At 39.1% G+C, this 19,005-nt stretch overlaps 1 protein-coding gene across 1 annotated transcript in view; it reads right to left on the bottom strand.

The window, feature by feature from the left end:
• Window positions 1-19,005, bottom strand: part of FSTL4 (follistatin like 4) — a 1,082,354-nt gene that overhangs the window by 36,594 nt on the left and 1,026,755 nt on the right. Inside the window, exon 12 of the mRNA XM_075601182.1 lies at window positions 14,143-14,261. Coding sequence (XP_075457297.1) covers window positions 14,143-14,261 — 119 coding nt within the window. The remainder of the gene's footprint in view (window positions 1-14,142; window positions 14,262-19,005) is intronic.

The raw sequence follows: 19,005 nt of genomic DNA, 5'->3' as shown, positions 1-19,005 counted from the left end.
CTCCCTGACTACCCCTGGCTCCGTCCCACGCAGCACAAAGTGGCAGCAGACACTTTCCCTGTTTCCTTGCGTGTGCCTAGCAAAAGCCTGTCCTGTTAACAGGTCTCTCAGCAGCGCCTCCAATTGTAACGGCTGGACCCCCCTTGTCTGACCCACCCAATCTCACATTGGCCCGTGTGGTCTAACCGGTCCCCATTACAAGGTCGTGTGTGGTGGTGCACCTGCAAGTAACAGGACTCCTGAGTCTCCCGCTTGATGGTATTAGGGGATGTCATCAGGACAGGTAGCTGAGGTAGTGGGTACGAGTCCAACTTACTTCACGTGCAGCGCCTCCACCTCATCAGGGTCTATGCTTCCGCAGGGAGATGGTCCTGGTGAGGAATTCCTTCTCGGTGGTGACCGCCACTGCAGAGTAATCTCACACTCACACAGTGGGGGTTTCTTTGAACAAGACATCTTTATTGTATGCTTGGATGTAGCAGACTGCCCCATGCAGCTGCCGGCTCTAGCCGCACATCTTTCCGTGCTGTCCCTTTGCCAGGTACGCCCTCCCGTATTGAAGTGGGATTCCCTTTCTCCTAGGGAGATCACCACTGTGCCAGGTCCCTGGACACAGTGTGGCTTAGACAGACTTGATTGGTCACTCTGCTACCGCTAGTTACAGCACTAGGGTCACAAAAGTATTCCTCCAATCCCTTATGCAGGAAGATACATTCTCCCAGATGCTTCTCTGCCAACCTTGCAACACTTTTCAACAACCACTAACTGACAGTGTTGTGCCCTTTATACGTCAGGGGGCAGTCGCATCTCTGATGTCACTATCCAGGGACTCAGAGCATACAGCCACTCCCTTCCTTACACAGGGCACCACACCAGGGTGTTAGGGAAAACCTCCATAACTACTGCTGGCAGGCCTGTACTTACCAGGACTTACTGCCAACAGGGAAGACGTATGCAGTCATTATTATGCATGGCTACACATGTAAATGTCAATTCTATGTGCATGCAGAAATGTTAGCTAATAGATGGCAATAATTATTGTGACAGTCATTGCAAATGATTTTCTTACCTACTAAGTTCCCATACAGGTGGTCATAATGCTCCAAAATACCAGTGACAAGGACTCTGTTTTCCTCATCGTTGACACATATATTTCTTTTCTTTTCTACACGCTTCTTGTGCCCAGCTGAGCTCTGCTGCTGCTGACTGGACTCTCAGATTCCAATGGAACAGCTTGCAGGAGCATCACACTCTCCCCACCACTACCAGTCACCCCACCATCACTCCTCTGACTTCCACAGACACTCACACACCTACTCAACTGAGCACCACTCACCTCAGCACCACCACTCACACCCTCAGTCACCCCACCATCACTCCCCTGACATCCACGCCTCCCATCCATACATCAACCACTCACAAATAACAGAGAAAGAAACTAAACGACACACTCACAAAAAACTTTCAAACTCAGACAAAAAATATGCAAAGAAAACAAAACAACAGAAGACAAGCCTATCAAAATTCACAAAAACTCTAGCAATCCCAAATCCTCCAAATGCCTAGCTGTCTGTCTGTCTCTCACTTACTCCCAACAACACTGAGAAAGATTACAATAAAGCGACCATTTAAATAAGCCGCTCTAGAAATTGTTTGTCTCGCAAGATAGTCACACAATGGGAAAAACTTTTATTTACATGCCACGCCATTTCATAGTTGTCAGAGAGACGATAATCACGCCGCCAGCTACTCGCCATTTTTGCAAATGTTGCTATCATTGGTATTTTGGGCTTTCTGCATACCGTGATGGCAATGTTGTAAAAAATGGCAATTTAAACGGGACGGCAATTTTTTTTTATATCTGAGCTTCGTGCATAGACCCCTTAGTGTCGTGTCTACGGTATTTCAACTTAAAAGGGAGGATGTAATGGCTTCAATACCCATTACTAACAGTGAGGTTGGGTTTTTATTGTGTTTTTCCATGTAAAGTCTAGATAGACTATTTGTCTGTAGACTTCAGGCATACCCCGGTTTAAGGACACTCAATTTAAGTACATTCGCGAGTAAGGACATATCGCCCAATAGGCAAACGGCAGCTTGCGCATGCGCCTGTCGGCACGTCCTGAACAGCAATACCGGCTTCCTACCTGTACCGAAGCTGTGCGCAAGCGGGGAGACAATAGAGCCTGTTACAAATGCGTTATTTACATCAGTTATGCACGTATATGACGATTGCCGTACTGTACATGCATCGATAAGTGGGGAAAAGGTAGTGCTTCACTTTAAGTACATTTTCGCTTTACATACATGCTCCAGTCCCATTGCGTATGTTATGCCTGTATGTAATATATTTCGATGTGTTCCAGGAAGCGTTTACTCAAGCGTATGTATACATTCTTATTCCTGAAGGTTTAAATTTGTGTTAAATTGATACTGCATAACTGATTGTAGGATATGCAATGTGAGTTTATCAGTATTTCCAGAATAAAACTCTTATGAGCTTGGATGCAAATAGAGTTGGACTTTCTACAAAACACATTTTCTTCCTATCTTTAAAACTTAAATACCTCCCTAAAGCATTTTAACGAAATCCTATTAAGCATACTGTTATGCATGGAAAGTAAAAAATAACGATATGGTGTCTGCTCTTATGCTTTAGGGGGCAGTTGAACATTGAAGTTAAGTAATCACCCTTTTATATATGCATAAGGTAACATGTTTTTGAAATGTGGAATTAATTGCTTAACATAATGTCTATAACCAGAGAAGCGTGAGTCCAGATTCTTGAAATAAGGACCCCCTGAACACTGAGGATCCATACACTGTTTAATCCAAGGCTTGGATCAGCGTGCAGGGCTAGAAAAATATTAGGCAAAACCTTGGTTTTAGTTTCCCACTTGTCTCAGATCTTGTGGTATTTCCCACTTTGTAGGTAATCATAAAAGATGCCCTTCCCTAAAGCTATTTACATGTTGGCATCATGATGAAAGGGAGGGTGGAGGAGTGTATGCAGACTGCAGAGAGACACAGAGGTGCAGAGAAACAGAGATTCGTTCATTTATAATTGAATAATATATTAGATTTTATGTACTGTATACTTTATCTTGTATTCATTAGACAGAGATAAGCTACCCACTATCTGGCTCAATCTAATAGGGTAGAGCAATAGCTTAAATAACAATCTTATCTGTGCTGATGCCTGATTATGAAATATAATACATGAAATATACAGTAATATTTTTCTAGGCATAAAAAAAACCCACCATCTGACCAGTCTCCTACTCTGTCATGATATATATAGTTAACTTACCAGGGAATTAATTACAGTTAAACACTCTAATCTGTTGTCTAATATAATGACATTTAAATAATTAATTTTAATATAAATAAATATATATACTACTCAGAGTTTGAGATTGAGAGATCAGAGCATGAGCACACGGAGTCAGAGGAGGACATTTCCATGAACCTATGCCTTCATGTAAATAATCTGGAGCGAGTCCAAGGCCCAGATCCACAAAAGGGTGATGTAGTTTAGCACACCTTGACTCATTCACATGAATGTGAGTAAAGCAGTTCTAACGCTTAGCACGCTTTTGAGGATCTGGAACCTAATAAGGTAGCCATGAGTTTCTGATACCGTAGAGCCCCTTGGATCCAACCCCTCCGCTTTCTAGTTCCATTCCCCAATTGCGTAACCAGTTGAAAAAAATCACTATTATCGAGGATGCTTCTATTGAATTTATTACTTTTGTTAAACGTGAAGTTTATGATGCTTCTATTGCTTCTGTTGAAGGTGTAATAATGATGATGATTGTGTTGTAGAAAGTGAAAAGAAGGCAGTGCCACCACATGCCCTTGATAACCGCATTATCATATAAAATGACAAACAAATCCCCTTCTTCTGTTTGGAAAGTGTTCCACCCTAACCATGATAATATATGCAATTCAATCGGCAGCCTTTGTCAGGCAAACAAATAGCAGAGGCACTGTAGGAACACAGACCACCATGGCACTTCCTTTATATTACTCTACAGCAGGGGTGCACAAACATTTCAGTCTGTGCCCCCCTGCCTGCTCTCTGCCCCGGCTTGTGCCCCCCCCTGCTCGGCTCCGGCGCCAAATGACACCATGGGGTCATGTGGCATCTTGTTGCTATGGCAACGTGATGTCACATGACCCCGCTGCATCATTTGACACCGGGTTGCCATGGAGACACATCACTGGAAGCCAAGGTAAGGGAATTTACAGAAGCCTCGCACGCTCCTCCGGCATTTAGCACGGCAGTGACGCGGCTGTCACGCGAAAAAACTACATTATTTGTCTCCTCAAAATCCTGCCTGACGCGCACACTAAGCCCAACCTGATAAAGCTACTGTATTTTGTTCATTCCACGCGCACAGTCACATGCACTAAAGTTACAGCATAATCTTTGTAATCAAGAGAGAGTCTAGCATCAACTAGGGGCATTAGCATTAGTAGACATCCGTCATCTGAATCAGAATTATCAACTACAAAATGACCAAAAGTGTCACCTAATTCCTCTGTGTCTTCTGAACAATCCCCAGGTGCTGCTGTTGCTAAAACTAAGTCTCCAGAGACATTGAAGAGAAAATCTAAGGCTTAGACCTCTTCCCAACTTCATTTAACTACACTATTGGTCACAAAAAATTAACTGTCATACAGTCATTTGCAAGAGAAACAAAGTTTGATTGCAGACACCCTGTCAGAAAAGATAACCAGAGCCATGACTAATATATTAGCCTTGAATCTGCATCCTATATTTGCAACGAATTCAGTAATTTTCCACAGATTAGTGGAGATCATGTGCAAACTATAACAAATTCCATCTAGATTTCATTTTTCTTAAAAAGCAATTTCTGATCTATACATGGACCTGAAGGACAAACCTTGCCATCACATCAATAAAAATGTAATTGTACAAACTATTCACTTAACTACAGATATGTGGACCAGTACTAGTGGTATAACTAAAGACTACATTACTGTGACATGGTGAACACTCGGAGTAAGCCAAACTTGTCTTCTTTTCTTCCGCGAGGCACAGATATAAACATGTTGAAAAAGCTCCTTGTTGCAAAAATGTCAGCTCAAAACTAAAGTCACATGTACATCGTCATTCTGCTTCTCTTGAAACAGCTGTGTCTTCTGCTGTTAGTAAAAGTATTGGTGCCAATAAGCAAAAAGCCAGGAAAAAAACGACATATAACCCTTGTGTAATAGAGCAGTAAGATAGTGATAAAGAAGAAGATGATATTTGGTCAAACTTATACAGCATGCCAAAAGATCCTAAATCTACGACTAAAAAAAATCTACTCCGTTTCTAGAATGGTGGATAATTAGTTCAATGATAAGAGACATTGACATCAGGGCAAGTCTGTTTCTTGACTGAGGGGAAAAGAGAACTCTTTGGAGCCACTTTGGCTGCGTCTATAGTGAAGGATACGGCGCGAGCTACGTAGCTCGCACTGAAACAAACATGAGGATGTCAATGCATACACGCACAGTGCGCATGCACTATGGTGAGATTGGCACTTTGTGCTACAAGCAAGTTTGTATTTCCCGCACGATTACTTGGTCACGTGAGCGGTTTGCCCAATGAGGGCGAACCAGCTCTGTGATGTCACGGCCGGGCCCTCCAACATACCTCCCATTTCTTCTGCCTGGAGGACAAGAAATATCTCCTGCTGCAGGTGAGCGTGTGCTGCACTGAGGAGCGTGGAAGCTAGCGCGTTCTACTATGGACGCAGCCTTTATACAGACGGGCTATGGTTTACTTGAGCTGTTCACCCTCCAGTGTGTAAAATGAAAGAATATTTACAGTAGCAATGCTGGCTACATTGTAAGTGATCATCTCAGGAGTCTTCTGCCCCAAAATAGCTGTATTCATCAATATAAACTACATCATGTATGACGTACACCATCATCCATATACCATCAAATTGAAAAGGAACACTTAGTGGTTGAGTCCAGTGGGAATGAGCTATATATTAGATCCCAAACACTACTGTATGTTGATAGTGATGCTGATGAGCACAAGGAGAAGAATGAACCATAATTGAAATCCATAATCCTTGTTGCTGATTGACACCAATATACTGTAATAATAATCACTCACACAAAGCATTTGGCTTGTCATATTCGAATGGAGTGTGAATACTCAGATACACATACAGTAATAGACCATGAAAATAATGTCTAGTTGTAAATTATTTGCAAAAAAGGACAAAAGGTACAGTAGCACGGTAATCATAGTAAATTTTTGGAAGCCCAAACAAATTAGCACTCATACAGCATGTAACATCCCTGTGAAAATCATATATACATATAACATAACAGGGTTGTGTGACTGCAGTAACATCAATGAGCAATCAGTGAGCAAGCTTCCACCATGCCACCAGTATCATTCTAAACATGGCATATCCCTCCTCCACCACCACCACTCAAACCATCACCACTGCCATCATCAAAGTTAGTTGCCAACTTCATCATTACATTTTTGTAATTATTTAATATTTTGTGTGGGCTCAAACAAGCCAACACCCATACTTTACAGCATTGTCCGCCACAGTTGTTACAGTGCTTGGCTTGTTCTGTATGTATGTCCTAACTATTTCCTCTATGACACAAGAGTGGGAAGCAGGGTCAAGGACATACTTCTTTTATTTTTTTCCCACCGTGAAAAATGTATATAGATAATTATATATAACAGAGCAGTGTTTTGTGACTGCAGGTCCAGTACTTAAAAATATCTCTCTTTTATCTTGTACTGTTCTTTGCTTGACAATAGAAGCAACAGACAAAAACCACATTTTAATGTATTATTAATATTTTTGCTAAATAGATTGTAAGTAACATAAATACTTTGAGAGGAGGCAGAAAACAGCTCGAGACTATACTTTGCACTTTCTCTGTGATCCAAAAACAAAACCTGTTGATGAGTTTTTGCAATACCAAGACAAACATTTTATTTTAAAAACAAACACCCAAGCATGGGGTCAAATGCACAGAGCACTATCTATAACACCTATAACTACAGATGGGCAAAACTGTCAAAATACATTTTGCGGAATTTCCCAAGCTGTCCATTCACAATCCGTTCCACTGTGTGAAATCCGTCGACAGAGTGTGCCAGTTTCAATCTGTGCTTGTTAATCAAAAACTGGCATTGGATTCAACCTGCCGGTGGATTTTGATAATTCAATCCCCGGATTCCACAATTCGCCGGTGGATTTTAAGAATCCAATCTGCAGATTCAGGAATCCACGGATTAAATTGTTACAATCCACCAGCGGATTGCGGAATTCGTGCATTCAATTGGCAATGATTTTAAACATCCAGCGAATCACCCTTTTGTAGATTGATCCACTGATCAAAGGAACCAGCCGATCCGCGGCAGATCCAAATCCGCCTATCTCTACCTACAGTATAACAGTGCATATACATGAGAAGTTTGTTAATACTTTTTTTAACCTAGCCCACAATGATTAGTATGTTAAATTACTGTAACTTTGATACTGGTTTGGAAGTGTAGGGGAAATTATTTTCAATTTTCCTACTGTACATAGTTTTGCATCATCCTCTTGTAAAATATAAAACCTAGGATTATTAGGTCAATTTGATTAAACAATAAGTTTCCCTCATAGAAGGTAAAAGCTAAAGCTCATGTAGCTTCATTTGACACTGCTAATAAGAGCATGTATTCAACTATATATGGATGCATTGCTTCAAATTGAATATTAACACACCAACACTTAAAATGTTGCTTTAAGATGCTGTGCATACATTTTGTCTGGTGCAACACTTAGTTAATGCTATAGGGTAAGGTTGCAAAGAGAAATATATGATGTGAAAGGAGTAACTTGATACTCACAAAATAATGATATCTATAATATAGATTTCTGTCTGTTTTTACCTTTTACAAGAAATCTGTTGACTTCCGTATACCTATTAAACTATGGTCATTTTTATAAAGTTAGTGCTGATCAGGTGAGATTGCAAAGAAACACTTATTCAAGTCAATAGGACGTTTGATGCTCCCGTATCCGATTAGCATTATTGCACTTTAAATGAACTTTTAATTAATATCCAGGTGTGTGTTTATAACATTTGACACAGGTGTTACAATAGTTTAGTTTTAATGAACTGCTTTCTATTGTTAAATAAACAGCTCTGGATTGTAGGTACAGTAATTTAACAAAAGACAGAAATGCTCAATGCTACATCAAATATGACAAAAATACACAGTCAAATACCTATATTTAAAAGTCTCATTTACCTCTATGTTTGGAGGGAGAATGATCAATCAATCCAGTGCATAATGGTATGTGATCTGTGATTGAAGTCTATCCCTGCCCCCTGTGCAGTATGCTATATATAATGTGGTATAACTTTTTTCCAGCTGGTCTCAGCTTTTTGGAGGTTAGTGGTCCCTCCCCCCAGGTTTTAAGCTCGCCCCACCCCACTTTCCAAGTTATCAGGTCTTTTTCTTGTCACTGGGTTTGGACAGATCCAATGTAAAAAAAAATAATAATTCTCCCTCCAAATATAGAGGTAAATTAGAATTTTAATCAGTTAGTGTTAGGACCTGCTAATGGTCATGCCTTGATGTGGCTTGCAGGCTTATAATGCTTTGGCCAAAGGGTTTAACTAAATGACCCTTTTTCAAGAATATATAGGTATTTCACTGTGTATTTTTGTCATATTGGATGTAGCAGTGGGCATTTCTGTCTTTTCTTGTATACATTTGGCCACTCTAAGTAGCTCTCCATTTGACACACACACACAGACACAGACACGCACAGACACACACACACACACAGACACACACTATGTGGTATGTTTTGGGGTTTCTTGAGCTTGCTGGGATTTTGTATATTTAGGTACAGTAATTTAATTGATTTGTTCTTATGTCCATGAAACATTCTAGAATGGTAAGCACATAACATGGTAGTGTAACTAAAGCAACATATTGTCTTTTGAATTTACCAATAATAATGTATCAATTACTTGAAATTAATACGGTAAGTAAGCAGAAGACTGACTTTTTAAGATGGGTAGATCTCAGTACGCAGGACCACGAATACAGTACAGTATAATATCATGTCATATTGTATCCTGGTATTATCATGTCCAACCTGTAATTTCTTCTGTTTATATTTAGATAACTCACATATATTTACAATTATGCTATTGAGGAAGGCACAGATGTAGCAAAGATTATTGCACCTGGTCGGCTATGCATGAACACAGGAGACCTACTTTGGGAAAAAAATATAGGCTTTTATTCAGCTGAAGATTCAACATAAAAGTACATGCTTTTCCTAGTCAAAGTTCAGGTTCCTCAGCATATGAAAGTCCATATACAGTACATCTGTAGACGTCTATATACATACCTGTTATCCCTATGCATCAAGGACAAGCACATGTGGTCTGTACGCAGACCAGGGAGAGAGCCATAAACACTTCCTTTTCCTGCTTTTTAAAACCCTTGCTACACTCAGCTGGGCTCATTACCATTCTTACCTTACTCCAGACAGGGATTAACCATTACCTGGCCGACACCAAACACATCCGTTACCACACAAAATTGTGTGATACTCGCGGTAATGCAATATTTTGCAGTAATGGGTTCAAGAACATCTGCTACTGTACATCTGTAACTTCATTGTACAAACACTCATCCACAAATACATACCTAAACGCCCCCTACATTCTGCCCACGTCATCCGCCTTTCCTTCTCTTGCTCCCCCGCCTGTAATACTTCTCCCGTTCTGCCCTGTCTCTCTGGAATTCACTACCATATACCATGAGTCTCACACCAAGCTTTCAAATGTTTAAAAACTCCCCGAAAAAACTCACCTTTTCAAAGAAGCATACTCTCCATACCTCTTAACATCCAACTCCCCCCACCCTACCCCTCCAAACCCATTGGGACCAGCTGTGTAGCTGGACCAATCTCCATCTTATATAACCTCCCCCAAAAACATTAATACTGGCACTGTCATATTTTAACCTGAGCCACATCTTATCCTACAATGATCCTACAACCTTATCCTACAACCTTACCTTCATTTTAAATATTGTGCCTCAATCCCTCTAGATTGTAAAATCTCACAAGCAGGGCCCTGATTACCTCCTTGCATCTGTTTGTGCATGTTTATCATCACCTGTATGTAACGGTTTATGTTTTTGTAATATACACAATTCTGTACTCCATTGAACGCGCTGCGTAATATGTTGGCGCTCTCAAATAAACAATAATAATAACAATAATAATAATTAATGCAAGCAAAGTCCTTTCGTCAAGGCTTCCTTCAAGGTTAGTACGGGGACACGTAACATCAGAATAATTGTGTATAGTCTGGGTACATGAACGTTTTCAACATAGAACTGGGTTTAATTGTAAAACTAAGTAGGAAATACTTTACATTCTCCTACTAGTCTTGTTATATATTTAGATCTTTACCTGTGGTCATTTTCTATCAAACTAATTTGGGGTATTAAAAAATAACCTTTGTCAAGTCAATAAAACTATTTGCGTCAACATCTAATTCTGTGTATCTTTTCTCTGATGATTAAGAATTGATATGTACTGTAAATGTATATGTGTGTGTGTATATATATATGTGAAAATGACATACAGTATAAACACTGTGCTATATATATTTGTGAAAGATGGATATAACCGATGGGTAAAGAAATCAAAGTGAACTGAATTAATATTATGAAACAATTTGTTTGATTTATGTTATAGTGTGCTAAATTTAATGTTGATTTCCCATGGGTGTGTAAGCAGAGATCCTGAAATTATTGTATTTCTAAATGTCTCAAAATAAGAATACTCTCTTCTTCTTCACATCATGACATATATGACCTATGAAAGAATATTTAACATACAGTATCAATATCACCCTCATAAGCACACATACAATATCACTATCACCCTCATAAGCACACATACAGTAATGCATACTAATGCCATGTGTCTCCTTTTGCTGATGGTAACAATCTCACTTTGTAAAAACTGCAGTAAAGAATTTTGACGCAATTAGGTCAAATAGCACCACGTAAAACTGTATAAAGATGGTCTGTTGCTCCTGCATAATCTCATCAAATCAGAAATATAAAAACTCCATCCTCAGCCACCAAAATTTTTACCCAGACACAGCATTTACAGTCTTTCCCAATCTGTCAATTTATATGGGATCATGTCACATGGGACCGAAGAGAAGTTAATTTTGGTGTTAAGAGGGCACTCTACTTTGTAATGACTTGGTAAACATTACATTAATCAAACCTGATCTCCACAGCAAGTTCATGCAGTTACTACTTAGTGGATAATATCTGTCTCTTCAATGCCTCATTAAAGTATTACCATAAATTGATTTGTATTCATCACAGCTTTAAGAATCAAAGGTTGTCAAAATAAAAACTATGCATGTTATGTCCCAGCACAGCAGTATACCAATGACGTGACATATAGTATCTCAGTGTTGTATCATTTAGTTGATGACAGTGGCATGAAAATTCAAATTTGGAAACTTCAGTTTACTAATAAAATACTGGATTTGGATCAGACAAAAAAGTTGTATGCCCCTGATCAATAACCTGTGAATCCGTCCTCCCTGCGTTAGAGAAATGTTAATCCTATTCATTTAAATTTAGCAGAACTCTCCTGTAACATCATATCTAACATTAGAAAGTCCTCTAATGGTGATGTATGCAGTATTTATGATATGTCAACTTTCAAATAGAGATTTGGGCTTTTGGACCAAAACATTCAATTTTATTGGTAAAGTACTGATTTTAAACTGTGTGTTAAATTGATGTCTATCAGACCAGTGGTAATAAAAATGAGAGCGACTGCCGGGCAATAAGGGAGCATTAATAACAATTAGGAAAACTAACAGGGTTGGGTGATTTAACTGGCATATAAAAGAGGAGCTAACATAAAGTGCCGGATTAAAGGCAGCTGCTATGATGAGATGGGGGAGCTGGACGAGATCCGCCGGTTCCTTTGGTCCAAGTATCAGTCTCAAAAGCGGGAAGAGAGATGGGGGAAAGGGGGAGAGACTTCAAGTTATGTGTGGGGGGCGTCAACCCAATCCGTGGAATTCCAGGAAAAGGATTTAGATGGGTTCACCCATATGTACTGCTGTGCATTGCAAAGCAATAGTTTACAAGTCTCTCCACTAGGGGCAGTCTTGCCCAGAACAAAAGTGAACTAAGAACAGTGACATGTCTAACACCATTTTGCCATACCTGACAAATATAAGAATCTTTAAAGATTTAAACTAAATATTTTGATGATAAACGAAAGCTTTGAAGAGTTTTTATCTAATGTACATTGGTGAAAAGACTGCCAGTATTCAAAGCCAGAGGTACATTGTTATATCTTTTGTTTGCTAAGTTATTAAGATGACATCTGTAGATGGGAGAAGGTAATAAGCATACACCATACTATATCTATATATCTAAGTAATGTATTGACAGATATTAGCTTGGTACTAGTTATTTCTAGTTGGAAAAAGCTGACACTACCTTCTAATCCTTTTGGCCACTCACCTAATTTATGTTGACGTGTTTTAATAGGACACCGAGATGCAAACACATTAAGATAAGACACTGACTCAATGTTGAGCAAGGGTAGTTTATTTTGTTTAAATCTGACAGAATGGTGATATGGTGCAAGTTACAGGCTATTTATTTTGAACATGAAAAATTCAGTTTTGAGACCGCGTATGAGAAACTTTAGTTTCCGGCTTAAAAAATGTAATATTGAATAGGGGAGTGGTTCATATGAATGACTAATATTACACAAATTACATAGTGATGATCCCTGTATGAATGTGACTGATTGCCTTTATTTCTTTACAATGAGTCTGTCACCTCACTGTTACCCTGAGCTTTGTAGTGTAGTAAAAAAGCTTTATATGCCTGAACTTGTTATCGAACCTTGAACAACATTGCCTTTTAGAGATCTAAGTGAGTTGGTACCCACATTAGTATTTGATTACTGCTAATAGGCAAGCATTAATCTTTAACACATTCATTATTCAAAATTGGAGGAACCAGACACTACAGAAACAATATATAAGTAGCAGAAATGTAGTTTGCCATTTTTGTCTAATTTTTTTAACGTTGCTTTAAAAATACCAACGTTACCTGGCTATTGGTAATTTGACCTTACAAATGTTTTTATGGCAAACCCTATATTTTTCTTTGCACATTTTGCTGTGCTCACAAACTTCACACATCTCCACCCTGATGAAGGTGCACCGAAACATTGGAACTCTTTTCACCTTAGTAAGAGATAATACATTTTTGCTGCTTCTAGATTGTTTTGTGGTGTGCCTGGAAACTTTATTTTTTATATGTAGTCTCACTATTGCAAGGGTGGTTTCAGTCAATGTCACCCACTATTATTGTATTTTTCTATTTTTTATTTTATTTTGCTGCCTACTTTTTGCTGGTTAACTTTTCGAACAATTATTATTATTCAAACAGACCAAAATAATTAGATAATATGCTTGGATCTGGTATTCCCGTATGAACAGTGATATTCATACAGTCAGAAATTAGTAAGACCGTTATTTAAGGGTGACTAAATCTTTCTAAGAAAGCTAATTATACAAGTTTATTTTTATTGTCTCACTAGGTTGAATGGCCCCTTCAAGAAATTGCGGTATTGACCTTTTATTTTTGTTTAGCACAGCTATGTAAATCATATAAAAATCTCAATGTGTCATAAGTCCCAGTTTAACCATTGTTGAGTATCTCCATCTATTCACATTGTGTTGAAAAAAATATAAATGTTCTGTTTGTGTTTGCGTCAAATATAAGAAAGTGTTTCTTACATTTGACACAAATTGTTAGCCAGATGATTTTATGCCACCTAAGATCAGACAGATGTTTTTGACAAAAATATAAGAAAAAAGTGATGTACAAAGAACTTGATACCCAAATAGTAATGGAAGATGAATACATGTATCCTTGTTACATTACCCCTTAGTTTTATAGTGCAAAACATAACATATTCCCAAAAATACCATTTGGAATAAGACACATATTGCAAGAATCCTGTACTGTAAAACTGCTATGAAATGTGTGAAACTTACATAAGTTGTAAGGATCCTCTCACTGGGTTTGATCTGTCTCCGGATTTCACATTCTCTTGGCTGAATTATAGTGATTCCTTCATTAGAAAAAACATAAAACAGGTTCCCCACACTCAGACCTGCAGGGAAAGCAAAGGAAAACAGTAGCAGAATTACAATTCAAGTTCCTATAGCGTAATAATTCATCACAAAATTATACAATTACTTGTTGTTGAAACACACTTTTGTGGTGCAAAAACAATTTTAAAGTTACATTAAAGCAGCAGTCCAAGTGGCAATTTAAATATATATATTTTTTAAATAAACAGTAGCGCAATTTAAGACAATGAATCGGGGTATGTCTGACTGAACAGACTAAATGGACATAACTATGGATCCGTAGTGTTTTGCAAATTGGATCAGAGTCCCAAGAGAGTAGGAACCTACTGTAAAAAATGATGAAAGAGAACCAATAAAGTGAAGTACAGTATAGTAATACTGGTTTATAAGCGTAGTCTAATGAGCATAAGGTTAAGCCAAAAACCTCAACCCAATGCATTTATTTTCAGACAGGGACGTTTCTGTCTGAAACGAAATGCGTTGAGGTTTTGGCTTAACCTTATGCTGAATAGACCGCATTGATACATCCATCCCGTATAGTCAGTGAACCAGCAGCAGAGGCTGCAATACCAGCTGTAGGATTATCACAGCTGACGGACTTCCCGGATTCCACTGACGTCATCTCAGCGTGACAAGAAGGAAAAGACCCACAAGAGCTGGAGCTCTGGATTCGATCAGTGGTTTCGGGATATATACCAGCGTGGAGGCAGAGACGCCAACATCCACCACCGTTGACCATGCAGGGATTGTTATCCAATGCTGTTATTGTCTGCTACACTGTATGTAGCTTTCTACTTTTTGCACTTACAAACCAGTACTATACTTCATTATATTGGTTCTCTTTCATCATTTTTTAGGTTTCTAGCATCTGGGGACTCTGATCCAATTTTCATAACACTACAGATCCATAGTTATGTCAATTTAGTCTTCTCAGTCAGACATACCACGATTCATTGTTTTAAATTGCGCCTGTGTTTATTTCGATTTGTGTCTAGTTTTGGTTACTGTGTAAAACCTGTGACATTATGGCAGCATATTTAGACACTTTTCCATCTTAATATTGGGTTGCTGGTATATTGCGCAACATATTTCTCTGCAATATATATTTATATATATATATATATATATATATATATTTTTTTTTTTAATATATACAGCCTTTGATTACCATTATTGAAAATGATTTACTTAAGCTGCAGATCAATTTGTTCTCCGGTGATTGATCAGCAAATATCCTGCTTCCCAATGTTCACTAAATGGCAGCTTTTCAGTTTCAATAAATCCTTCAGTGTAACTCAGCAGCAACAATGTATTCTTAAATTACTAAGGTAACAATCTATTATTACAGTTTGCAGCTCAAACCGCTGGGAACACCGGCAACAAATTATGACAAAAGGAAAGTGTTGTAAAAATCTTGCACTGCTAGGGAAGGGTGTTAAAACCTACTGTAGAAATGAAACAATGCACAGTATATTAAAACTAATTAGAATGGCATTAAGAGTTGAATGAAAATCTTTTTTAGTAAGTATTATCTAATACTAAAGAACTGATTTATTTAAAAAAAAACAAAAAAGAAAGCACATGTAGGATATGGCATGGATTGCTCCTTAAGCAGGGGTGAGCAAACTTTTTTTGCTGTGCCCCCCCTGCCAGCTCTCCTCTGTTGTTGCGCCCCCCCCCTTACCTCGCGCGGCGTCAAATGACGCAGCGGGGTCATGTGACGCCGCGTTGCCATGGTCACGCATCCTGAAGCCGGCTGAATCTCGGTAAGTAGAGGTTGCAGAGGCCTCACGCGCCCCCCTAGCATTTAATTTAAATGCCTTGGGGAAGAGTGCGGGACCTCTGCAACCGCCCACGCCTCCCCCCCAAACAAAAAATCCCCCCAGTTTGCGCAACGTTGCTTTAAGGCATATAAAACGTTATGGTAAGGAGATATACAGATTAATAACTGGATGGATTCTGATATTGGAAAACATACATGATGTGATTCAGTCATATTTAGGTCAATTTGAACTAACAGGAGCTATTCCACAAGACACCATCTGGCACCAGAAGATACTTTATGGCCCATTCCCTACGATTGGCAGTAAGGTGTATTCATGAGCAATAGCACCGCTTTATATGGGCTTTAATTTTCTACTCCAATAATCATATTAATTTTGATGTAGTTATTATGTTGTATACGTTTGTATTGCTGTACTTTACTAATTCACCTTTTTATTTCTAGCAGCATTCTTAAGTGAGGTTATTAACACATGGTCATAAAAAAAATAAACCACGTACAAAAATACATTCATTTTTTTTTAAATCATAGTGTCAACAGATTTGTAGGGCACACATCTTAGAGCAACATCAAGTAAGTGCACACCACAATGAATAAAGCCCCTAAGACATCTTCCGGTCCACACATACAGTACAGTAGTTTCCTATTCATTAAACTCTGATATTACCAGTTGTCCAAATATACAATTGAAGGCAATAAAAACCTGGTACTTTTGCCATATTTTTTAAGAATTATCTTTGCAGAAAAATTGCACAAAAAGACATGTGCATGCACTTTTCACCCGATTAGTGCTTTGTAATGTACTGTAATATAGCCTGGAAAGTCAGTCAGAAATCTTGCAACTCTAAGGGCAGCAAAATGTGCAACCCTCAGGGAGGAGAGATTTCTGGCTGTGACTATCATTTGTCTCACCACGTGGAATATGTCTGCACAAAATTGAAGTAAAAAACAAACTGACTTAAAAGCTGTTTGGACATGTGATTACTGCTTAGTGAATATGTGAGAAACATTTTCTGGACCAAAAATACACATTTTCACAGTTTTACTGTATAAATATGTCCAATAGGATGCATCACTTATACAATGTCTTCAAGGTTTTTCTATCTTTATGCATTAATAAAAACCATCAACAGAACTGGAATGAACCTAGTGTTTCCAGGTAACATACAAACTAACTAAACTAGATAACTACTGTAAATAAATAAATAAATCATTTGCTATGATAGAAATGCTAAATACTGGAATATTAATTGCGGGTAAGAATGTCATAAATATGACTTGTTTGAGTCATAACCCCTAGAATTATGATATACATTTCCCTCAGATCACCCTCAAAGAATACAGAACACATCAAGATGTTTATTGTGTAATTTTTCTTTTCTTATCAGTGATGTTCTTCTAACCTGACATTTGAGAGCTATTGAATACTGATGCATTTAACATCTAAGGCCATAAAAAAATAATGCTGGGAGGGCAGCCGTCTTGAAAACTAGTGCAGTCAGAGCTAGAAATGTATTATCCAGCAATGTTTTTGCACCATGACCATGTAGTTATATTTAAACAAATCAATATAATCTTTTATAACTAATTAGCGAGGTTGTTGGAAGGCAACTGTGTAATATTTTCTTAATGTAACGTCTATCACTTGGAGGTGTGAGAAATGTTCTTTGTGAGTTTGTCCTTTGCAGAAGATTAATTTTGCCAGCAGTAAACATATATGTTTCCATTACCATATTGTATTTTCAGCTGCAGGGACATCATTCAAATACTTTTTTTTGCCATGCTTGTCTATAATTTTTGTTAAAATGTGACACTTCGGCGCATGCGCGATGGCAAGGAGTATGGCAGCATAGCCTTTTAGCTCTGTGCCTCGCTCTATACATTAACACAGACAAAAACCGAAAATTAAAAGTTAGACGCCGAAAAAACAAAGCAAACGCAAGATCAAACTGCAGGGATGTCGAAAAAGCCCACCAAAACCCCCAAGAAAAAGGGTTTACCCGAATATTTTGGTGGGGGAAGATCTGGCAGGACGGCCACGGCGATGGCGCCCAACTCCCACACGGGTTCGGAGTCGGAGGCAGAAAGTGAGAGGGACCCAGGGGAAGATCAGGGACTGTTGCCTGTGAGGCGCTGCGACTTCAAGCGCCTGTACACTGATTTAAAATCCCTATTACAAGCAGAAATCAAAGCACTGGGCAAGGAAGTGGGGAGCCTGGGAGCACAAACAAGTGAACTAGAGGGGAAGGTGGATGCTAACACTAAAACGGGACAGAAGAATGCAAAAAAAACGACAGTCTTACAGCTGCAGATAAATGAGCTCCGAGAGAGACAAGAAGACGCGGAGAACCGCGACCGCCGCAACAATGTCCGCCTCAGAGGGATACCGGAGAACATCGGGGACTGTGAGGAGTTTGTGGCGCGGTGGCTGGAACATCTCTGCCCGGACACCCCAAAAGATAAGCTCATAATGGACAGGTGCCACCGAGCACTGCATTCCAGGCCACAATCAAATGAACAACCGCGGGACATTATTGTGCAGCTCCATTATTACATGGCAAGAGTGGAGGTGCTGCAAAAAGCAAGGAACGCAGTCAGGATGGAGTTTGAAGGGGCAAAAGTTCTGGTCTTCCAAGACCTAGCACTGTCCACCCTGGCCCGTCGTAGGAGCCTATGGCCCATTACAAAGCTACTAAGGGACAAAGCGATTCGTTATCGCTGGATATTTCCGTTCGGGCTGCTGGTAGTCCGAAACGGACATCCAATCGCCATGAAGTCCCCAGAAGAAGGAGCTGAGTTCCTTAAAAAACTCGGGCTGCGGGAAAATACCCAAGGCACAGGAGAGGAGGAAACAGCTCCGGGACCCTCGTGGACAACGTTGGGGTACCCGGCCACAAGAGGAGCTGATCAGGGGTGACGGAGCCCACATCAACAACAAATATAAATCTTTGTGGCATTTCCAAAACACAGTTGAAAAGTTT

This window comes from Ascaphus truei, chromosome 5 (genome assembly GCF_040206685.1).
Source record: "Ascaphus truei isolate aAscTru1 chromosome 5, aAscTru1.hap1, whole genome shotgun sequence".
Taxonomy (NCBI): domain Eukaryota; kingdom Metazoa; phylum Chordata; class Amphibia; order Anura; family Ascaphidae; genus Ascaphus; species Ascaphus truei.
This window is presented reverse-complemented; position numbering and strand designations above follow the sequence as displayed.